Source organism: Melanerpes formicivorus, unplaced genomic scaffold, assembly GCF_026170545.1.
Source record: "Melanerpes formicivorus ecotype bairdi unplaced genomic scaffold, bMelFor1.0.p_v2 SCAF_15, whole genome shotgun sequence".
Taxonomy (NCBI): domain Eukaryota; kingdom Metazoa; phylum Chordata; class Aves; order Piciformes; family Picidae; genus Melanerpes; species Melanerpes formicivorus.
Genome location: NW_027142367.1, coordinates 12,947,799 through 12,970,811, shown reverse-complemented (window position 1 = coordinate 12,970,811; position 23,013 = coordinate 12,947,799). Strand labels below are relative to the sequence as shown.

The following is a 23,013-nucleotide window of genomic DNA, read 5'->3' as shown; positions in this document are numbered from 1 at the left end:
AGGCTTGCATGAGCCAAGTGCAAACACAGCACAAATACCGAGCTCCTAATGAGGCTCTAGCAGTGTTAGCCAATGTGAACTGAATGAATGACAGTGAGAGCAGCAGAGTTAAAATTCACACAGGAGGATTGCAGAACTGCATCTAAAACTCACAGAGATTCAGCCAGGCAGCAAACAGTGTGGCCCATGCAAATCATAGAATGGTTTGGCTTGGAGGGAGACTTTAAAAGTCATCTGCAGTGAACAGGGACATCTTCAGCTAGATCAGGTTGCTCAGAGCCTTGTCCAACCTGACCTGGAAAATTTCCAGGGGTGGGGCATCTGCCACCTCTCTGAGCAACCTCTGCCAGGGCTTCACCTCCCATCCTAAAAAAATACATTCTTCCTTATAGCAAGTCTAAGCCTCCTTTCTTTTAGTTTGAAGTCATCAACCCTTTCCCTGGAGAGAGTTAAACAAAGCTATGAGGATGATTAAGGGACCGAAGCGTCTCTCTTATAGGGAAAGATTGAGAGACCTGGGGCTGTTTAGTCTGGAGAGGAGAAGGCTGAGAGGAGACCTTATCAATGTCTACAAATCTCTAAAGGGTGGCTGCCAGGAGGACAGAGCCAGTCTCTTTTCAGCGATACTCAGTGATAGGATGAGGGTCAATGGACACAAACTCAATCACAGGAAATTCCACTTCAACACAAGAATAGCTTCTTTACTTTGAGGATGACAGAGCACAGGAACAGGCTGACCAGAGAGGTTGTGGAGTCGCATTCTCTGGAGATCTGGATGCATTCCTGTGTGACCTGCCCTAAGTGGTCCTGCTGTGCAGGAGGGCTGCATTCAATGATCTCTGGAGGTTCCTTCCAACTCCTAACATCCTGTGATTCTATGATCTTTTCAATACTGAGCTGGAAACTTGGTGAAATAGGAATCCCTTACCTTCAGGCCTGTTTGTAAGCAGATGTGAATACCTCATGTACCAGCATAATTCATGGTTGTCACTGGTCACACATGTGTGCATGCAGGTTGTCCAAGTTGCTAACACAGCAAGGACTGGATGAAGAACGGGAAATCTCCTGCATTCCACTGCAGTTTTACTATGATATTCAATGGGACCAGCATCCCACTTTATTAATAAACACCAGAAAATACAGGGTTAGGGTTTGTTTTTTTTTTTATAAATATAAAATACTGAAAGAAAACACAAAATTAACTAAAATGTTTGTTTTTTTTTCCCCTATTTTCAAGCTCATATCACTTCCCAATCTTCCATTTTGTGCTTCAAAAAATATGCAAAGATGAAATCATTTCAGAACAAGCACTGAACCTGCTTAAGCACCTTAAGAAACAAGACTGCACTACAGGCTGAAAAACAACTAGATTTTCTCAATGAAAATATCTACCTAGTATTCAGTTATATATTCACAGAACTCAACTCCCAAACACTATGGCTTGTTCTGCAATACAAAACCCAGAGAACCTCTTGCTTTTTCAGGAAGTTAGCCTACATATCAAATGAAGGTTTTGCTGCAACTTCACCAGTCAAAAGGTATTTATCACTCTGTCTGCGTCAGAAAATTTTATTTCTTGATCATTAATTGTGCTTAGTGACAAGGGAAGGACAAGTAACAGCATGAGATATCAGTAAGTAGTGCAAGATCTGCCCCAGGCTGTGGGTCTCACCTGGATAACACAGCTTCTCCTTTCTAAACCGTAGGCAACCTCATGTAACCTCATCTTAACAGCCGGGGACATACAGAGCCCCGGGTAGGGAGGAGAGACGAATCCTTCTGAACAAGAGGGCCAAATCAAAACAAAGTAAGCAGGTAAATAAGCATTTTCAAGTGTATGCAGTGACTAAACCAATCAATAAACACAGGTGACCGCACAGCTTTAAGCATGTGCTTTATTGCCAGATGCCGGCTCTCCCAATCCACCCCTCCTGAGATCTATATTCCCAGCTAAATCACCCTGCAGTGCCTGGGCAGATGTAGCTGAAATCAATAGCATTGTAACACCATCCCTCTCCTTTCCCCTCTAAAGCCCCCTAACAGCCAGGTTTCGGCTGAGATGGGTATTGACGGGCTGGCAGCCACCAGCGGGGCAGGATCAGCCCGCATCGCTATCTGATTAGAGGGGAGCACGTCCTGACTTTCCCCAGTCACTTAAGCCGGCGTCTCATTGCTTGTCCTTAGAGACCACAGCTCCACTCAGGCAGAGAGCGTCTAGACAGTATTCATGATCCATCTGTCTGGCACAGCCAGGCTGATGACAAACTCTATTAGACCCGAAACAATTTTTTTTTTCCTTTCCTTTTTTTTTTTTTCCTTTCCACTCTTCCCTCCTCCCATCTCCCTTTTCCTCCGAGAAGCAGTAATCTGACACTGAAAATTACTATCATTGTTGCAATGCTCAAAATAGCAGTGCCAGACTTTCATTAACATCAACGCTAGACTGCTAAATATTTAAAGAAATGGATAAATTTCACCTGAAGTGGGACAGCCCAGCACACATGAAAGCAGGAGCACAATCAAAATGTAAATCGAAGAGGTTGTTTTTATCGACACAAATGCGGTGTCACAGTCAGAGGGGGATGCCAAAGGTCTCTTTAAACAAAATATTTTCCTTTGATTGAGCTTTTTGTTTTAAAAACAGAATCATTCTCCAACCCCCTGCAGATCCTGACAAGGCTCAGAGCTGACAGCAGTAGGTGGGGGTGGTGAAAGGGAGAGCTTTATATTTGATTTGTTTGGGTTGGTTTTTTTACCTTGCAAGGGGAAAATGAACTCCTACAGCAAACTCTTTTGTGCCAAAACAGCCATGACACATCACCTCCATCAATGCTGACAACTTGAAATTGGATGTAATTTTTGCATGACAAGGATTTCTTCTCCCTTATTTTCCTCTTCTTCAAAGTCTCGTGCGTGTCAATATTTGTGTTTCACATGCCTACGAACGCACACACACACAGGGATCACGGCAGAGATACCTACCTGTGCTGTTTTCCACCAAACAATAAAAGAACTAAAATCTCCACCACCATAACCCTCCCCAGTCAGACACAACTTGACCCTGTGGTCTGCAAACAGACTATGCCTCTCATTTCAAAATTCAATTTACTTTTAGCAGGACAAAGCAGGCTGATCAGTTGTTGGGAAACAAAGGGAAAGGCTCAGAGAGATGAACTGCGTCCTGCTAGAAGCAGGAGCATTGCTTAAATTCCCCAGAGTCCAAATTTTGCAGGTCATATGGAGTGGCCAAGGCCAAGTCTGCAAGGTTTGAAGACCTGCTCTTTTATCACTTTTTTGCTGTCATGGCTTTGCACCATTAAATACACCCTTGACTTCCAAGTAGCGTTACAAGAATGGTTATGTCCATTATCCCAATCAATAAGTCTTTATAGTTGACAAAAATAATAAGTGAGTAGACCTCCTGCAAGTTGACATGGGCTTCTCTGCTAAAGGCTACCTATGGGGAAATAAAGGTGCAGTAACACTGGATGGTCCTTCCTGAGGAGAAGAGATACACTACAACACAGTAGAATCATAGCATCATTTCGGCTGGGACAGCCCTTCCAGATCATCAAGTCCACTTGTTAACCCAGCACCACCAGGTCACCACTAAGCCATGTCCCTCAGCACCACAACTGTACCTCATATAAATACCTCCAGGGATGATGATTCCACCACTGCCCTGATCAGCCTCTTCCAGTACTTTGCAACCCTTTCCATGATGAAATGTTTCCTAATATGCAATCTAAACCTCCCATGGTGCAAATTGCTGTGTTTCTTTCTCTCCTGTTACTTGTTCACAGGGAGAACTCCCTCCATCTTGCTAAAACCACCTCTCAGGTAGTTGTGCAGGCCCCCCAAACATCCTTTTCTCCAGACTAAACAACCCCAGTTCACTCAGTTGTTCTTCATAAGACTTGTTCTCCAGACCCTTCACCAGCCTCACTGCCTTTCTTTGGAGCTGTTCCAGTGCCTCAATGTCCTTCTTGTAGTAAGGGGCTCAAAACTGAAGCAGTACTCAGGGTGCAGTCACGGCAGTGCCGAGTACAGGGGCAGGATCACTTCCCTACTGCTGGCCGCACCACTGCTGATACAGGCTAGCATGCTGTTTGCCTTCCTGGCCACACTGCTGGCTCATGTTCAGCTGGTTATCGACGCATACCCCCGGGTATTTTTCCACCAAGTTGCTTTCCAGCCACTCTTCCCCAAGCCTGGAGGGCTGCATGGGAAGATGAACCACCAAATCTGTCTTAAAAAGCCAAGCAAGCTGTTAACCTAACATGTTCAGCTTAAATGCCTTAGGAGGTACTTTGACCAACTTCGCTGGACTGCAGCTCATGTTTAAAACGAGACTACCACACCTTGGAGCTGGTGTGGGTTTTCCTCAGCCACCCTCCAGTGTCTCTCTGCTGTACAGACTCAATTGCCAGTATAGCAGCATAAGGGAACCCTACCTACAAATGACAAGAAGGAAAGGAATAAAACCAAAGGGCTGCAGAAATACACATTTTGTTTGACTTTGCACACATGAGACCTCTAACTGAGTTCAGCAGCAACATTTCACAGCCTGAATTAACAGCCTCCACACTGGAGCTAGGTAAGAACACCAAAGACAGGAGCACCAGGAGATTTTCAGCTCTTAACACAAAAAGATGGCATCTGCTATCATCAGAAGATCCAGGGAGCAGGTCAGCCACAAAAAATATCTTTCTACACCACTGCTCATGCAACTTAACTAAACAACAAGCTCCAATGAGACATTCTGGATTTGGCTGCTGGCAAGAACACAAATGAGAAACGCTGCACAGCCAGGAAATAGGGGCTACCACCAACACAGCACACAAACTACAGCAGAACTTCCACAGGAAAATGTATTTATTTAGACATCTTTTGGGGGGCAGTTTTTTTTGACAGTATTACTGTGAAATGAGCTGAACATTGCTTCCACCATGGGAGGTTTGAATAGAGGATAATAAAGGGATTATTTGAAGAAACAGTGGAGGGGAAGGTGTACCACAGCGGTGCCAACATGTTCTAGATAAAGACAAGAGTTGTCTCAGGGAGAAACAGGCCACGCTGCTCAGGCGTAGACCAGCCCACACTTACCCGGGGCTCCTTTCAACAGCTTCCTCCTCATTCAAGAACTGTGTGCAAGCAAGAAGATGCAAGAGTGGGGCTGATGTGTAAAACTGACCAGAAAGAAATTCCTGCTTTAAAATTCCTCAAGTTATTTTTTTTTAACCCCATTTTTTTCTCATTGAGCTGTATTACTGTTTTCTCACTCATTAGAGGCCAATGAATGTACATGTTGGAGGGTAGGCTTGTCGGCTGGGACAGTTCAAGCCCATATACTCCGGTGTATTCTGGTAGGGATCCCCATTAATATCATTGAGCAAAAGCATGTAGAAGCTTCTTAATTCAACATGTCATCCCTCTAGGCCTGGGGATTTAACTTCAACAAGTATTCTGTTTTCAAGGCTGGAATAAGCCAACAAAACCAACTGCCATGTCCACAATAATACTCTTTCCTATTACCGAGTGGCACTGATTTCTACCATCTAGCAGCCTGTTTAATACCCAGAACATGATCAGTATCATTAATCTTCATTTGTTTGAAATACTGATTGTAGTTGGATTATTTTTCCCTATGGCTTTGATCTTTTCTCCCTCTTTTATTTTTTTCTTCCTCCATTAGGACCCTGTTTCACTGGGGTTTGGTTTTGTTTGTTTGTTTAAACAGCACTTGTCATACAGCTCCTGTTGTGATGAGAAAGTAGAGTCACTGCTAATACCCCCAAACACAATAATTAATACAGTCTCTGCCACAAGGTAAGCAAAAAGGTAAACAGTTCTGAATGCTCCTAGCAATAAATCAAGTACTTTGTCTACAAACTCCTCATCTGCAATCTTTTTGCAAAAGCAGCAAACACAGTTCTCAAAGGACTTAATAAGACTGTTTAACCTAATTACTCTTCTTCACTCAGCACTGGGGAGGTCTGAAGCAGCAGGACTATTGGACACCTTATTGTAGAAGGAGTCAGAGAAAACAAATTAATGTATAGGAACTTGGGGTTAATTTTTTGTTGGGGTTTTTTTTTAACCCCCCCCAGAAGGTAACTGGCAGATGAGTGGTAAGAATCCTCCTGTCTGTAAAATGCCAATTTGAGAAGGAAGCAAACTACATTTCTCCAAGTCCACTGAAATGTCAGTGAAATGTTACCACTTGACCTGTGTGACTATCCAGTGACAAGACCATGAGACACATCAACCAAAGTTCCTTCACAGGTAGTAGGAAACCTGCCCCTGAAGGTTTTTTAGGTACACATTTTGCCAGGTTTGATCCAGACAAACTAAATTGCTGGAGGTGAGGAGGCTGACCAGCCAGCTGACTGGCACCACTCCCTTTCAGGTATGGCTGTCTTCATGTTTGTCACCTTACTGCAACACCCAAAGGGACGTCCCTTAGGGGAAGATCAGCAAGTCTGCAGATCCTAGATCTAGGAAGGAACAATTTCTACAGTCCACAGGCCTCTTGAAGAGAAGGCCAGTACAGTGCCAACATGCTGCTGAGATTACTGCACAACTGCCACCAGCACAGAGGGACAGTGAAAAGCCACCAGTGCCCCAGCTATCACACCTCAAGCTGAAGGAGGCTTTGGAAATTCCATCTAGGAATTTGCAGGGTGTTACTGTCACACTACATCCACACAGGGCTACTACTTGTAATGCCCCAACGGCTGCTTGTCACCAAAATTCTTCTCTCCCTCTGCTACCATACTGGTTTTCATCGGTTCTTTTTGGCAAGCAGTTGTGTTGGTTTGATTTAAAGGAAGAGCTGTACAGTATCCCAGTCAAAAAAAAAATCACCTGTTTGAACTGTAAAGATATGTATCTTTACACAGCATACAATAAGACATAGATTTCCCACAATTTTTCAACTCAAAAGCCAAGGTTAGCCTAAGTTTATGGGGAAATACACATGACTTTTGCATCTGGACCCATCACCAAAGTGTACAGCTAGTCCCAGGGCTTCAGAAAGAATTTCAGGTCAAAAAAGAAAACTAAAATGAAATCACATACAAGCATACACAGGCCAGTATTATTTCCAAACCTCTGAAGCCATTGCAGAGGCACCAAAGTACCACAGTACAAAACTTAAAAACATTTACAGTACAACGTTTAGACATGTTCAGTTGGAGGTGTACATCCAACACCTGATTTCATCTTCTGTTAGGAATCCACTCCAGTGATTCTGTCCTGCTTAATGGCATTACCAAAACCACAGATACATGCTGCTTCCAATCCCTGTTATTAAAAACAACATAAATAACACAGCTATTCCTAAGCCATGGTCACAACCAGGGGTGAAACAGCATGCTGAGGGATGTCAGTATCGGCAGAACTAAACCATTTGGAAAGCAGTAAGTAATTTAGTAGCACTTTTATTGTACTTGTAGACAAGAAGCATTACTGGAAAATTTCTTCCCCATCCAGAAAGCTGAATTGTGGTTTAAAAATAAATTACTTCAGAAACAGACAAAAAACCAAAGTCATAGTCTGGTTTCAGTGCACATCACTGAGGGCAAAGCACTAAGAGCAGTTCTGGTGATAAACACTGGCACTCTGAATACACAACTAAAGAACAGCAACTGAAGCTATTTTAAATATATACCTACAAAAGCTCAGTGACCTACCAAGTGATGCTGATCTCGGCACTAATAAAACAGAATTGATTAGTAGGAATGAGGACTGGAAAGATTACAACTCTCTTAATTGCCTTAACAGCGTATAAAGAGTGACATACAGACAAAGCATGAAATATTTTTTAGAACCTTGGAAAACAAATTATTTAATCTTTTATGTATTACTCTTCCTTTCTCAGAAGGGAAGATATGATTATAACCTCTCTATCTGCAGCACAAACTCCCTTTGCATAACTACAGCCTTCCAGGTTTAGAAACCTAGACAAAGCATGCTACAAATTACTGCTGGTTCAGCCAAAACCACTATTTACTTCCTCTGTTTCATCCCTCCCAGGTATCACAGTGCAGACCAAGCTTCTGCACAGACTGACTTCTGAGGTGAGCAGACATCTTCAACATGCATACATACACAGGTGCACACAAAGATCCAGTACTTACAGCTAAAGATGCCTGGAGGTGGATGCTCTGTTACAAGCAGACAGTTCTCTTCATCACTGTTATCCCCACAGTCATTCTGTTGGTTACAAATCAATGAACCAAGATACAAGCATTTACCACTGGCGCAGGTGAATTTGCACTCTGAAAGGCAAGGAAGAAAAAGAAAAGAAAAGAAACCAAAACAAAATTGTGTGAGGAAATTTGTGCTCATCTTCATCACTGCTTTCTAGAATGACTGACACTAAAAGCAATCTTTTTCAACTAGGCACTATTGTGGTGGACAGGTCTTTTGCACTTTATCCCCAAAATAAGGAGTAGAGTATTTGCAAGCACTGCTCATACAAATACTTATGTGAAACACTCCTGATGGCCAGAATTGATCCATCAGTAAACCAGCAATTGTCATTTGGGGAAATTCAACTTCTAGTTAAAAACCAGACAATATTGTTTCGTAGTTTATGTTGACTACAATTCCCCTCAGACAAAGACCATGTTCTTATACATGTTTGTGTGGCACTTTGTACAACTGGGGCAAGATGGAATGGAATGGGATGGGATGGAATGGGATGGGATGGGATGGGATGGGATGGGATGGGATGGGATGGGATGGGATGGGATGGGATGGATGACACAATGAATAAAGATAACAATTCATCGATTCATAGAATGGTTTGGGTTGGAAGGGACCTTAAAGATCATTCAGTTCCAATCCCCTAGCCATGAGCAGAGACACCTTCCACTGGACCAGGCTGTTCAGGGCCTCATTCAGCCTGTATCACAGTATCACACAGTATCACAGTATAACTTAGGTTGGAAAGGACCCCAAGGATCATCGAGTCCAACCTATCAACACAGACCCCATGACTAGACCATGGCACCAAGTGCCACGTCCAATCCCCTCTTGAACGCCTCCAGGGACGGTGACTCAACCACCTCCCTGGGCAGCACATTCCAATGACAAATGACTCGCTCGGTGAAGAATTTCCTCCTCACCTCGAGTCTAAACCTCCCTTGGTGCAGCTTGAGACTGTGTCCTCTTGTTCTGGTGCTGGTTGCCTGGGAGAAGAGACCAACCCCTTCCTGGCTACAACCTCCCTTCAGGTAGTTGTAGAGGGCAATGAGGTCACCCCTGAGCCTCCTCTTCTCCAGGCTAAACAATCCCAGCTCCCTGACTCAAGCCTGGCCTTGAACACCTTCAGGGAGGGGGCATCCATAATCTCCCTGGGCAACCTGTTTTGGTGTCTCACCACCCTCACTGTAAAGAAATTCTCCCTAATATGTTGTCTAAACCTGCCCTCCTCAAGCTTCAAAAGATTCCCTCTCATCCTATCACTTTGTAAAAAGCCTTTGTAAGAAGTTTCTTCCTGGCCTTCTTGCGGGCCCCTTTTAGGTACTGGAAGACTGCTATCACATTAGAACAAAAAATCTTGCACAATGTAGAACATCATCAACTGTAAGGCAATAGCTAGGAACAATCCTGTCCAGACACAGACAATTATTCCTTAATACCTTCCCAAAGCCAATCTGCCAGTCTCCCAACTAATTACAATCAAGCACTCAGTGTCTGCACATTGAGCTCCCACATGCCAGTTTGCTACACAAAGCCAGTAAATGTCTCAAACCCCAATAAAGCATCTGAATGCTATAGGTAGGCTGTATTTTTTACATTGGGTTCAGCACAAAGGACTGAACAGTTTCCTCTAAATATGGTTCTGTCAGGAGAACTATTCCTATGAGACCAAATAAGTTTGGTTACCTCCAGTTCCTTCTTTCCTCTCTGCAGAAGGATGCAGGTTAGCTAAGGAATCCTGTGTGATACCTAACTACATTGATCTATAGCTCTCCAAAAAAAAATCTCAAGTTAAAACTCAGCCCAAGAAAGACAGGAGTAGGTCAAGAGGAGTATCACAGAAGTTATCAGAAGATTGGTACCCCTCTGCTATGAGGACAGGCTGAGAGAGTTGGGGTTGTTCAGCCTGGAGAAGAGAAGAATCCAGAGAAACCTTATTGCATCCTTTCAGTACTTCAAGGGAAGGCTGTAAGAAAGATGGGGACTATTTCTATAGTATGCCCTGTTGTGACAGGGCAAGGTGTGATGGTTTTAAACCAAAAGAAGGGAGATTTTAACTACCCAGAAGGAAGACTTCTTTTGGTTTGTTTTTTGGGGGTTGTTTTTCGGTTGGTTGGTTGGGTTTGGTTTGGGCTTTTTTCTTGTTGCAACAAGGGTATTGAAACACCAGCAACAAGATGTCCAGAGAGGTGGTAAAAGCCCCATCCCTGGAAACATTCCACATGAGGTTGGACAGGGCCTTGAGCAACCTGATCTAGTTGATGTCCCTGCTCACTGCAGGGGGCTTGGATTAGATAACCTTAAAAAATCCCTTCCCACCCAAAACGTTCTATGAAGGTTGACACTGACCCGAAAGCTACACAGTTACTCCTCCAGACAGCAAAGACATCACCTCCATCCTTGGCCTTTTGTTTACTAGTAAGGATTCAGTAAGTACTAACCCATAGTAGCTGTTTGTGGTAATTATAGTCCAATACCTTGTCATATTAGATGTTTCCTCTTTAATTTTCAGAGCCCAGGCAGGCAGGGCTTCAGAATGACTGACCTGTCTTCTGTCTGGAGCTACAATACTTCAGTATTTAAATAAAGTGTTACCTACTAAGGATGTCTACTACAGATAATTAAAATTCCCTTGATCTTCTGCTAACCTGATATTTAAATGTCACTTCCAGAAACAAAGCTTTATAGTAAGTATTTGAGAAGCAATTAAGAAATGTGCACAAAAACATACATGCAATTATGGAAAGCCTTCTCACTAGGCTTGTTCTACACTTAATACGCTACACATATAGAATTGAGGACATACATCTAGACAAATTATAATTTAATCACTACACTTCCAGCATGTTGACAAATTCTGGTGATTGTCAGTCATAAGGCAAAGCAGACAGAATTAGAAACACTCATAAGCAGTTTATTAAAGTAGTGTCATTCTCTGAACCCTAAGGCTGCAGTTTGGGTTGGCTGATTCTGCTTCAGAGAGATGACCTCTGCTCCTTCCCAGTAAACAGGCAGCATTTGCTCATCTCCAACAGTATCAACAAGAGACTTTCCTTTAATCTGAACAGCACTTGGACCTACTCTGAGCTGAAACAACAGGACTTCTAAAAAGCCCCTAAAACAGTTATTGAGGTGTGATTATTTACCCAGACATATTTGATAGAATAGAATAGAATAGAATAGACCAGACCAGGTTGGAAGAGACCTTCAAGATCATCGCGTCCAACCCATCAACCAATCCAACCCACCCAAACAGCTAACCCATGGCACCAAGCACCCCATCAAGTCTCCTCCTGAACACCTCCAATGACGGCGACTCCACCACCTCCCTGGGCAGCCCATTCCAATGGGCAATCACTCTCTCTGTATAGAACTTCTTCCTAACATCCAGCCTGAACCTCCCCTGGCGCAGCCTGAGACTGTGTCCTCTTGTTCTGGTACTGGCTGCCTGGGAGAAGAGACCATCATCTGCCTGTCTACAACCTCCCTTCAGGTAGTTGTAGAGAGTGATAAGGTCACCCCTGAGTCTCCTCTTCTCCAGGCTGAGCAACCCCAGCTCCCTCAGTCTCTCCTCATAGAGCTTGTGTTCCAAACCCCTCACCAACTTTGTTGCTCTTCTCTGGACTCGTTCCAGCAAGTCAACCTCCTTCCTAAACTGAGGGGCCCAGAACTGGACACAGGACTCAAGGTGTGGCCTAACCAGTGCAGTGTACAGGGGCAGAATGACCTCCCTGCTCCTGCTGGCCACACTGTTCCTGATGCAGGCCAGGATGCCATTGGCCCTCTTGGCTGCCTGGGCACACTGCAGGCTCATGTTCAGCCTGCCATCAACCAGCACCCCCAGGTCCCTCTCTGCCTGGCTGCTCTCCAGCCACTCTGACCCCAGCCTGTAGCACTGCATGGGGTTGTTGTGGCCAATGTGCAGAACCCAGCACTTGACAGAAGCCCAGTACTAGTGAAAGAGAGTAAAAAGAAAGTGGGAAAGGGAGCAAATTTTTTTTCTTAGCAATTTGCTTTGTAGGTATAAATTATTTTGGACTTCACTCTGAAGTTTTTTCATCAAGAGGATTAATGACAGCATGAATCTGTTGCAAATTTGTATGCATCAACATGTGCAACATACAATATGCTATTTAGGAATATAATAAAACCCATAAAATGCTACAAAAGCAAAGCAAGCATTCGGGGGGGGTGTGTGTGTGTGTGTGTAATGTATCCTGTTCCACACAGTCAAACTGCATACAAAAATCAGTGAGTATTTGGCTAAATAAGGTTCTCAAGAACTGTAGGGCTTGAACTATCCAAATTGTACCATAACACAGTACAAACAAAATATTTTCCCTGTTCCTTTGTCACCCTGTCCTTCTCTGCTACAACAAAGAATTGAGAAGGCATTTCTGTTTTGAGCACAGAGTACTAAAAAATTCATAACCAAATAGGGTGAGTCTTTGAAACCTAAGGAACTAAGAAGGTCATTAACAGTTACTTTTGAAAAGGGGACTTAAAAGATTGGTCTCAATATTAACAACGTGATAATTACAACACTTTAGGATTCATTTCTGCAACTTCATGAAGTGAGAAACTAGGAGAAGGAAAGAAGAAAGCTGCCTTGGAAGATCAGAAAAGTTGGTTTGAGAAAGTTCAAAATTTCCAGGTATCATAAATGAGGAATATAACACAGGGGGAAATTAGAGTGGTAAAGGACATACTGGTTCTGCTTTAAAGACAAGTATCAAACACCACGTTGCTTGAAGTTAGAACATTTGGTATGTTACTTCGGCTGCAGTAGTGAATTCCTTCCTGTGTCTTTGTAACGCTTTCCATGCCTCTCCAATGGTTGATGAAGAACACTCAAGCAGTTAAGTCAACTCAAAAGTAATTATAGGTAAGGACTTTGGTTTTCTGTTTGCCACCAGATTATAGGCTTTTCAGACAAAAGACCAAATGAAGCATTAAATTTTTAGCAGCTCTATTAAAGTATTAAAGTTCTGGGTTTTAACCCAGCACCCTCAGCAAGTTTGCTGATGACACCAAGCTGTGTGGTGCAGCAGACACGCTGGAGGGAAGGGAGACCATCCAGAGGGACCTTGACAGGCTGGAGAGCTGGGCACAAGCCAACCTCATGAAGTTCAATAAGAGCAAGTGCAGGGTCCTGCATCTGGGTCGAGGCAATCCCAGGCACAAATACAGGCTGGGCAGTGACTGGCTGGAAAGTAGCCCTGAGGAGAGGGACTTGGGGGTGCGGGTGGAGGAGAAGCTCAACAGGAGCTCTCAGTGTGCACTTGCAGCCCGCAAAGCCAACCAGATCCTGGGCTGCATCAGGAGAAGTGTGGCCAGCAGGTCGAGGGAGGTGATCCTCCCCCTCTACTCAGCCCTGGTGAGACCCCACCTGGAGTACTGTGTCCAGTTCTGGAGCCCCTATTACAAGAGGGATGTGGAGGTGCTGGAACAAAGTGTCCAGAGAAGGGCCACAAGGATGATCAGAGGGCTGGAGCACCTCTCCTATGAGGACAGACTGAAGGAGTTGGGGCTGTTCAGTCTGCAGAAGAGAAGGCTCCCAGGTGACCTAATTGTGGCCTTCCAGTATCTGAAGGGGGCCTACAGGAAGGCTGGGGAAGGACTTGTCAGGATCTCAGGTAGTGATAGGACTAGGGGGAATGGAATGAAGCTGGAGGTGGGGAGATTCAGGCTGGATGTGAGGAGGAGGTTCTTCATCATGAGAGTGGTGAAACCCTGGCATGGGTTGTCCAGGGAGGTGGTCGAGGCCCCGTCCCTGGAGGTGTTTAAGCCCAGGCTGGATGAGGCTCTGGCCAGCCTGATCTAGTGTGGGGCGTCCCTGGCCACGGCAGGGGGGGTGGAACTAGATGATCCTTGTGGTCCCTTCCAACCCTGAATGATACTATGATACTATGAACTTAACGTTAAATGTTAAAACGGGTTGGACTTGATGATCTTTGAGGTCTCTTCCAACTTTGGTGACACTGTGAAACTGTCTTACTGTAAGAGGACTAAACAGAGGGAAGTATTTGTGCTTTAAGGGATTTTATCTGTCCTGGGTAATGGGCCACATCAAAATTTGAATTCAAAGAACAGATTCAATCCACTCTTCTTGTAAAAAATTATGGCTACCTCCTCCTTCCCTCAGGGCTTTGCCTGTGGGTCCAGCCCCATAGATGTGGGTCTACCTCATAAAGGCTTACTTCTAGTGTAGGCCACACTCACTACCAGTAGTCCCAAAACCACCTCTCAGTGCTTCACAGTATATCCCAGAGCCTCCCAATAACCCCAAATTCTCTCCCAGTACAACCCAGTCACCTCCCAGCGCCTCCCAGTATATCTCAGTAGCCCCAAAACCACCAGGCCCCCTTAAACTACCCCCAGATCCCCCTGTACTGCAGGAACAGGGCAAGCTGATTAAACAGATGGAAATACAGATACTTCTGAACACAGAATAGACTTACTATCAGGTATTTGTAACTTGTACCTTAAAATAATTTGCATAGTAAATGCATTTAAACATTGTGGGTTTTCACTATAACCAGAAGAAAACTCTTCCTCATAAAGCACGGTGGATCAATGTCAGGGTGATGGAGATAGTAGAAAGCAAGTATTACCATACAGTCAAACTGAAAGCTAGTAAATGAAGCAGCAGAGGTCTGCACCTAAATACCAAGAATGACCTCAAAACACTTCAACAGGGAAATCCAGGCCAGTCCGGACTAGACCGGTGTGCCTAATGACACACCAGAGAGCCCTTTTCAGTATAAAGTGTAGTACTTGGCCTGTCTAGACAAGAAGAGGGGGAAAAGCTTCCATTCTGAAAACAAGCCAGCATGATCCTTCTTTCATGAATAATGTTTCAAAGCCAGGCAGTTCTCCTTTTCATTTTCAAGAAACAATTAGTGAAACATCAGCAGGTTGGTCAGCAAGGCTCTGACTGGAGCTAAACATGAAGCAAGTTGACAGCTACTGGAGGCTTAAAAAAACAGCTCTTATGACTTACTATGTTTGTAATTACATCTGCAGCATAATTAAAAACTTTATCTTGATGATATACTGATTCTTCAATAGAAAGGTTTAATAAACATACTTGCAGGTATAACTTGCAGGTATAAGTAGACTGCCCTGAAAAAAAAAGGAACACTAAGAACATGTCGCATTTCTATAAACTGTAGGCGAGTAGTATGAATAAATATATTGCCCACATGCTCAGGGTAGATGTTTGAGGTATAAACTCTCTGCACAGAGTCACAGAAACATGACACACTCACAGACTGCATTGGGTTAGAAGGGACCCTCAAAGTCACCTTGTCCAACCTCCCTACAGTCAGCAGGGACACCTCCAACTACATCAGGCTGCTCTCGAATGTCTCCTGGTGTGGGGCCTCAACCATATTCCTGGGCAGCTTGTTGCAGTATTTCACCACTCTCATTGTAAATAAAGATCCTCCTTCTGATGTCCAACCTAAATCTACCCTGCTCCAGTTTCAAACCATCAGCCCTTATCCTACTGCTAGAAGCCCTTCTAAAGAGTCCTTCCCCAGCCCCCCTGTAGACGCCCTGCAGATACTAGCTCTAAGGTACCCCTTGAAGCCGTCTTTTCTCCAGGCTGAACAGCCCCAATTCTTTCAGCCTGTCTTCATAGGAGAGGTGCTCCAGCCCTCTGATCATCTTTATGGACCTCCTCTGGACCTGCTCCAGCAGGACCATGTCTCTCTTGTGCTGGGGGTCCCAGAGCTGGATGCAGTACTCCAGGTGAGGTCTCACCAGGCCAGAGCAGCAGAACCACCTCTCTTGACCTGCTTTCCATGCTTCTTTTGATGCAGGTTGGAAGAGATCTTTAAGACCATTATGTCCAACCAGTGTTACCAAGTCAAATCCAATGTGCATGCAAACACAAAACACGTACAAACACACATTAATAAATGACTGTGTTTCAACTAGTGAATTGAAGGTGATGCTTCAGCTACAACAGCACAAGATGGATTTGCCTCACAATACAAAAATTTCCTTGGATCAGCGAGGTCTCATTGTGAAATGCAAGGTCTGCTGTATTGGCTAGGTTTATTTTACACTTTCTGTGCCTACCCAATGAGATAATTTTGTCCTTGCATTCAGCTTAATTCTTTTAGACTTCATTTACACTTGACTTCATCCATATGAAGAGCATTCCCATTGCTTTGTCATCCCACTCACTGTAGGGCATTTTTAATTATAGCTAAGTGCTGTTTGTTTTTGTAATGCAAGTCCGACCACAGGCCAAGGAAAAAAATACTATCAAAGCTATGAAGTGTCATATTGAAAAAATATGGTGTTTCAGGCCACTGTTATGATGCATGTCACAGCTACTTAGTTAGGTCTGAGTTGATTATCTGACCCAGGGGTAGAATTCTATTCCATCCATCCGAATAAAAAAATAAAGAACCATACAGGCAGCCAGCAATCTCAAAATGCTGTGGCTAAGCTGTAGCAAGGCAGCTCAAACACACAAGATGAAATCCTAAGTGATGTCTGGGACTTCACTGGAGTGTAAAGGCACCCACCCAAAACGCAGGGAACTGGTGGCAGCCTTGGCAGCGCAGCCAGCAGAGGATGATCCAACACCCTGCTGGCATCACATATCTGGAAGGTAGAAATCTCTTCGCCTTCAGGTGGATCTAGATGTCTAGAATAAAAGCCTGATTTCTAATTTCTTACATAAAGATTCCATTTTAAGTATGTCATCATACTTCTTCCTACTCCTGTTCATATTGCAACACCTAACAGCCTGAAAGAAAATCTGTTAAAAGGGCATCATCACCTGTTGTAAGGGTAATAAGAGGCAGAAGTAGTAAATTGGGGAGGGTGGGAGGAAGCACACTTCACTAGAGATTAAAGAAATACCAACCACAAATACCAGAGTCAGTACAGTAAAACCCTGTCCAACCTCTGATAAACATCTGTCTGTGTATTATTTCTAATATTGCAGACTGTAGCTTTATAAAGGGAAATAGATCATAAATAGGAGGCAGTGCACATGAGGAATATGTTTATTTGGGCAAAAGCTGGGTTAATAAGGAAAATGGCATGCTGCCACGCGATCTAATAACCCTCCACTGGCGCAGGGAAGGGAGGGATAAATAGGTCTTTAGAAAACAAAAAAACCACTTCATGAAAAGAACGCCAGGCAGAACACCAACTCAAATGAAAGCGGATCAGCTTATGCAGAGCTGTAAGCCACAGCCCCAAGGCCTGGCCTCCCTGCCCACAGCCTTGCACAGGGCAGGGGACCCTGTTCTCAGAGCCAAGCAACACTGAGCCCCAGGGACCTTCTCTGCCCAGGGGAGATTACGGCCTTAAAACTGGGCTGATTGAAAGGAGATTGTTACTGGTTCTGAACCAGTCTCGTTTGCTCGCTTGCTTATCAAGCAATTATCTTTTCATCTTCTTCTTAAGGCAAAGGCTGAAGCTGTACCCTTTGACTAGTTGCTATTTATGTCAGTAGCTAAAGGAAGCAAACACAATATTCTCACACACAGGTAGTGAAATCTGCTGTTCAGTTCACCAGTTCAGGGTGTCAGGACATTTCACCAGCCTTACCTTCATTAAAAGCCTGAATGAAATCACACTAGGCATCACGGGGACAACTGAAAGACCTCCTTCATTTTGAGTTACCTCAGTGAATTTGGGTTTTATCTTTTTTCCCCATACAGACCTCTCTCAGGTATGAAAATAAACAGGGAAGTCTCTTCCTGCAGTCCACAGGGGCATTAGAAAAGAGTTTTCATCAACCTTTTTTGCATCTACACTAAATCCAAGTTGCTCAGCCAGCACCCTGCAAGCCTCCAGAGACTCATGATGGGTCCCTCAGCAGGTCTCTCCAAGAATGAGAAAATTTCCCATTGGAGCACTCACTTCAAACAGACAAGCCTCTCCAAGGTGATCTTGAAGACCACTAGTCTCACTTTGTTCTGGTTTAAGACGTGACACACCCAAATAGTTTTGCCACCATATGGAAATGTCAATAAAAGAAAGCTGCTTTTGTTACCACCTTCATGGATGATCTTTGCTGTGTATCAGCTATCCTTCCATGAAATAGCAAGGCAATACCAGTGCACAGGTTTGCATTTCCTGTCCTTCCACTCACATGCTTTTCCTGACCTGACACTGACCTGCCCATTTATGCCCACATAGCACTGAAACACCAGAACTTCTCAACAAAACTCAAGATTTGTGTCTCCTACACCATGCTCATGTAAAAACTCCTTTACAACCCCACCAAAGCAGCCTGACACCTTCTCCAACCACAAAACTTCGGCAGAAACATCCTCATGGCAGCACATGTACCCCATTCCCCTGCTCAGAGACTTGTGTCAGTGTCAACAACTCAACTGAGTCATGGTCTTGATTTTGAATTATGAGGTGCACACAGAAAGGACACCAAGTGTCACAACAGGTACGTGCACCTGACAAAGAGGCCAACAAGGAACACCTTCACTCCAGCTCCTGAGAAGGAATGAACTAGAAGGGATGGGTTTCCACAAGCCATGAGAAGGCCTCACATGTCCCCAATTCAATGCAGAGGCAATGTGGGGTCTGCTACAGCATGCCAGGGCCACCTGTGTGCCCATGTTCCAGCCCATCATCTTACCACAGGGAGGAGCCCAATGCCCAGAGCTGGGACTGCCCTGCTGCTCCTGGTTGCCCTGCTCCTGGCTGGGGTGGCGAGATGAGCTGTGACTACTAGGTCCTGTCCTGACAGGCCAAACAGGAGCCCTCAGCTCCTGACTTTAATATATATACATATATTAGCAAAGTCTTCCTAATCGAGCATGGGGAAGGCACGTTGGTGACTCAGCTAATGACACTCATTTTCAGCTGTGAAATTACATGAGCAGACAATTAAAAATACATGAAATATGTACCTTATAATTTTTGTCAAGCACAATGTCACTATCATGGGCAAGTGCTGATGACACGTAAAGGGTATGTGCAAATGAGACTTGCTTCACATCGAGCTCCTTCATCAGAATTCAAAGAATTTCTGAATTACAGTAAAAAAATTAAATTACATTATTTGGTTTTCTGTCTTTTTTGTTCCCCTCATTGCTCTCTGCAGCTATGTAAAAGGAGGTTGGAGTGAGGTGGGGGTTGGTCTCTTCTCCCTAACGTCACATGAAGGGCCAAGAGGAAATGGCCCGAAATGGTGCCAGGGAGGTTTCGGTTGGGTATCAGGAAAAAAACTGCTACTGAAAGAGTGGCCAGGCATTGGAGCAGGCTGCCCAGGTAAGGAGGTGGAGTCACCATCCCTGGAGGTGTTCAAGAAACATGTGGACATGGCATTCTGGGACATGTTTTAATGGCCGTGGTGGTGTTAGGTGGATGGGTTGGTCTCAATGACCTTAGAGGTCTTTTCCAACCAAAACAGTTCTGTGATTCTATTCTTCTTAAGAAATCTTTAATCACCACAAGTAGTGTCACTTTAGGAGTTTGTAGGGTGCTGCATATATAGAGGAATATAAAATGAAAAATCATGTTACTGTAGCAGCTTCTTGGTTTAAATTTGTAATACTGTTAAGAGTTTTAAGAGTAGACCATTTTATCAGGTAACCTCACAACATTTACATCCAGAGGAATACAGACTAAACTTTGCCACTTCACAGACACATGGGCCTAGATGAGGACACAACAATTACTTCAGCACCTAAGGTCTGTCTTGGGGTTATGGGAAACAAGATGATTGGTGGGGAAAAGTGCTGTCTTTATGTTCTCTGTTATTAAATTAGGTCAGATCACTTCAGACTAGGACCCTTGTAAAGCAGGGGCTGTTTTCAGTTAGCTCTCCTAGGATATACTGAAACACAGACTAAATACCATTCTCATCTGCAATCATGCAATGTTCCTGAAGCAAGGAGGGGTCTGAGAATACACCCAAGAACTTGGCTTTCTGTGCAAATAACACACAACACAGGCAACAGTACAGGATGTTTCTGGGCTGTTCAGAAGATAACAGCCTAATATTCATGGCAGTATTTTTCTATACGTCTTCCTATGCATACTGTGCAGAAAAGGCAAGGGAAATTTAGAATAGAATAATAGAATAAACCAAACCAGGTTGGAAGAGACCTTCAAGATCATCACATCCAACCCATCAACCAATCCAACCCACCCAAACAGCTAACCCATGGCACCAAGCACCCCATCAAGTCTCCTCCTGAACACCTCCAATGACAGTGACTCCACCACCTCCCTGGGCAGCCCATTCCAATGGGCAATCACTCTTTCTGTATAGAACTTCTTCCTAATGTCCAACCTGAACCTTCCCTGGCGCAGCCTGAGACTGTGTCCTCTTGTTCTGGTACTGGCTGCCTGGGAGAAGAGACCATCATCTGCCTGTCTACAACCTCCCTTCAGGTAGTTGTAGAGAGTGATAAGGTCACCCCTGAGTCTCCTCTTCTCCAGGCTGAGCAACCCCAGCTCCCTCAGTCTTTCCTCATGGGGCTTGTGTTCCAAGCCCCTCACCAACTTTGTTGCCCTTCTCTGGACTCATTCCAGCAAGTCAACATCCTTCCTAAACTGAGGGGCCCAGAACTGGACACAGGACTCGAGGTGTGGCCTAACCAGTGCAGTGTACAGGGGCAGAATGACCTCCCTGCTCCTGCTGGCCACACTGTTCTTGATGCAGGCCAGGATGCCATTGGCCCTCTTGGCTGCCTGAGCACACTGCAGGCTCATGTTCAGCCTGCCATCGACCAGTACCCCCAGGTCCCTCTCTACCTGGCTGCTCTCCAGCCACTTTTAATAATACAATCAATAATACAATTAATAATACAATTAATGTATTACTCATAGTATTTACATGTGTCAAGTTGCAGGACTGCTATGGGAGGTTCCGCTGTAATATGAATTCTGGATTTCAATGGCCAAGAGAATTCTCCTTTCATTCCTCAATGGCATTTGCATTGTGCAGTGCACACTAATGTGACTAATCTGTGCTATGTTCTCCAATCCACACCTGCAGAGATTTGCATGCTCCTGTAGTAAATACTTTGTCACTGTTTGGGTTTGTACTTTAAAAGCCATTTCCCATTAAGTTGAATTATCCCCAAAAAAGTCTAACTCAGGTCACTGTGCCTCAGTGTTCACATAACAAAAAAATATAAGCAAAATAACACCTAGAGTACAGCCAAACAGGTTGCTCTCAATGGCTGACATTATTTGTCATTAAGTAGACTATGCAGAAAACACTGATAGAGACATCCTGAGGAAATCTCCACCACAGGAATCTCTCTGCTGCTGAAATGGTATCATTTTACAAGTAGCAGTGCATTTCATAGAATCATAGGCTGGTTTGGGTAGGAAGGAACCTTTAAAGGTCATCTGGTCCAACCTCCATACAGTGAGCAGGGAGATCTTTAATTAGAACAGGGCATTTCTGTTTGTGAAGATGAACATACAATGATGAACAAGATGCTGGATGGTACTGAGTCTGTCCATGCACCATACAGCATCTAGGGAAACTAGGGCACAGAAAACTAAAGCAAGCAGCTTTCCTTCCCCAAACCACATTCAACTTTGCAGACAAACTGTGCACACTTCAGAGAAAAAGTACCTCAGAAATAGCCACAAGCCTGACATGATGCAAAACTCATCTATGAATAGAGCTTCTACTTCACAAGCTCAGACCATGACTGCACTGCACATGGGAGCCAGAGCAAATGATCTGGAGTGCTGCATTCCCATAACCAAATGCTCTGGACTGACACTCCTCCATCAGCAGCTGTAGTTCCCATCCACATGTGGCTGCGTCTCTGGAAGGTGGCAGAGAAACTACAGGAATTTTCAGTGGGTCTGTTTGCATTTGGAGGTCCTTCTGACCTGAGCAGTGGGGTGGTGATGACAGAAGAGAGGAGAGCAGGACAGAGAGGGAAGAAATGATGGTGACAGGGTGCCCATGTATGATAGTAAAGGCTTCTCATCACAAGTAGTATCTGCACATCTGGCTCAGCTGAAGCTGGAAAGCCTAGCACCCTTGTGGCACAGCTGACTTTCAAAAGTTAACCATCCTAGCCTCTTCCTAAACACAGTACTGGAAAAGGAGCAGGGTCTAGTTTACTCTGGAGCCTTGGTGCTCACTATACCTGCACAGCTGAAGACTGTCCACCTGCCACTCATACATGAATGTGTGACCTGGGCTGGGGAGACCACTGATGGATGAAGCTGACTTCACTGACAAAGAACCAAGCAACACTGATCTCCAAATGAAATCCCCAAATCCCGACATGTTACCTCAAACATGCATACATCTCTTCTGGACATTATGTCTGTCTGCAGTTAAGACACTGGACTCAAAACTGTAGTGGCTGGCATGCAGATCAGCCTTGAGACAGCAGTATCTGTCAGAGGGTAGGCAGCTGACAGTGACAACCATTTCAGCCAAATGATTTTACTATGCCACTGCGTATCTGCCAGAAGTCCTGCACAGTTTTTGGGGTGAGGACAAGAGATAGGGTTAGGACAAATCCCTGGTTACAGCTCAAGTTATCAGTGCATCAGTGACAGCACTGAAGATAAGGACTTGGGGGTACTGGTGGATGAGAATCGCAACATGAGCCATCAGTGTGCACTTGCAGCCCAGAAAGCCAAATGTACCCTGGGGTGCATCTAGAGAAGCATAGTCTCAGGTCAAGAGAGGTGATTCTCCCCTTCTACTCCACTCTGGTGAAAACCCACCTGGAGTACTATGTCCAGTTCTGGAGGCCCTGTTACAAGGATATGGACGTGCTGGAATGTGTCCAGAAAAGGGCCATGAGGATGATCAGG

The 23,013-nt window shown here is 44.5% G+C and overlaps 1 protein-coding gene across 4 annotated transcripts in view; it reads right to left on the bottom strand.

Annotated features, from left to right (window-relative positions):
- The window catches only part of LDLRAD4 (low density lipoprotein receptor class A domain containing 4), a 390,804-nt gene that overhangs the window by 200,339 nt on the left and 167,452 nt on the right, over window positions 1–23,013 (bottom strand). For 3 of the 4 annotated variants that reach the window (XM_068147658.1, XM_068147659.1, XM_068147657.1), the window contains one exon: window positions 8,142–8,282. The exons of the other annotated variant lie outside the window; for it this stretch is intronic. In XM_068147658.1, coding sequence (XP_068003759.1) covers window positions 8,142–8,282 — 141 coding nt within the window. The remainder of the gene's footprint in view (window positions 1–8,141; window positions 8,283–23,013) is intronic. 4 annotated transcript variants of the gene reach the window in all.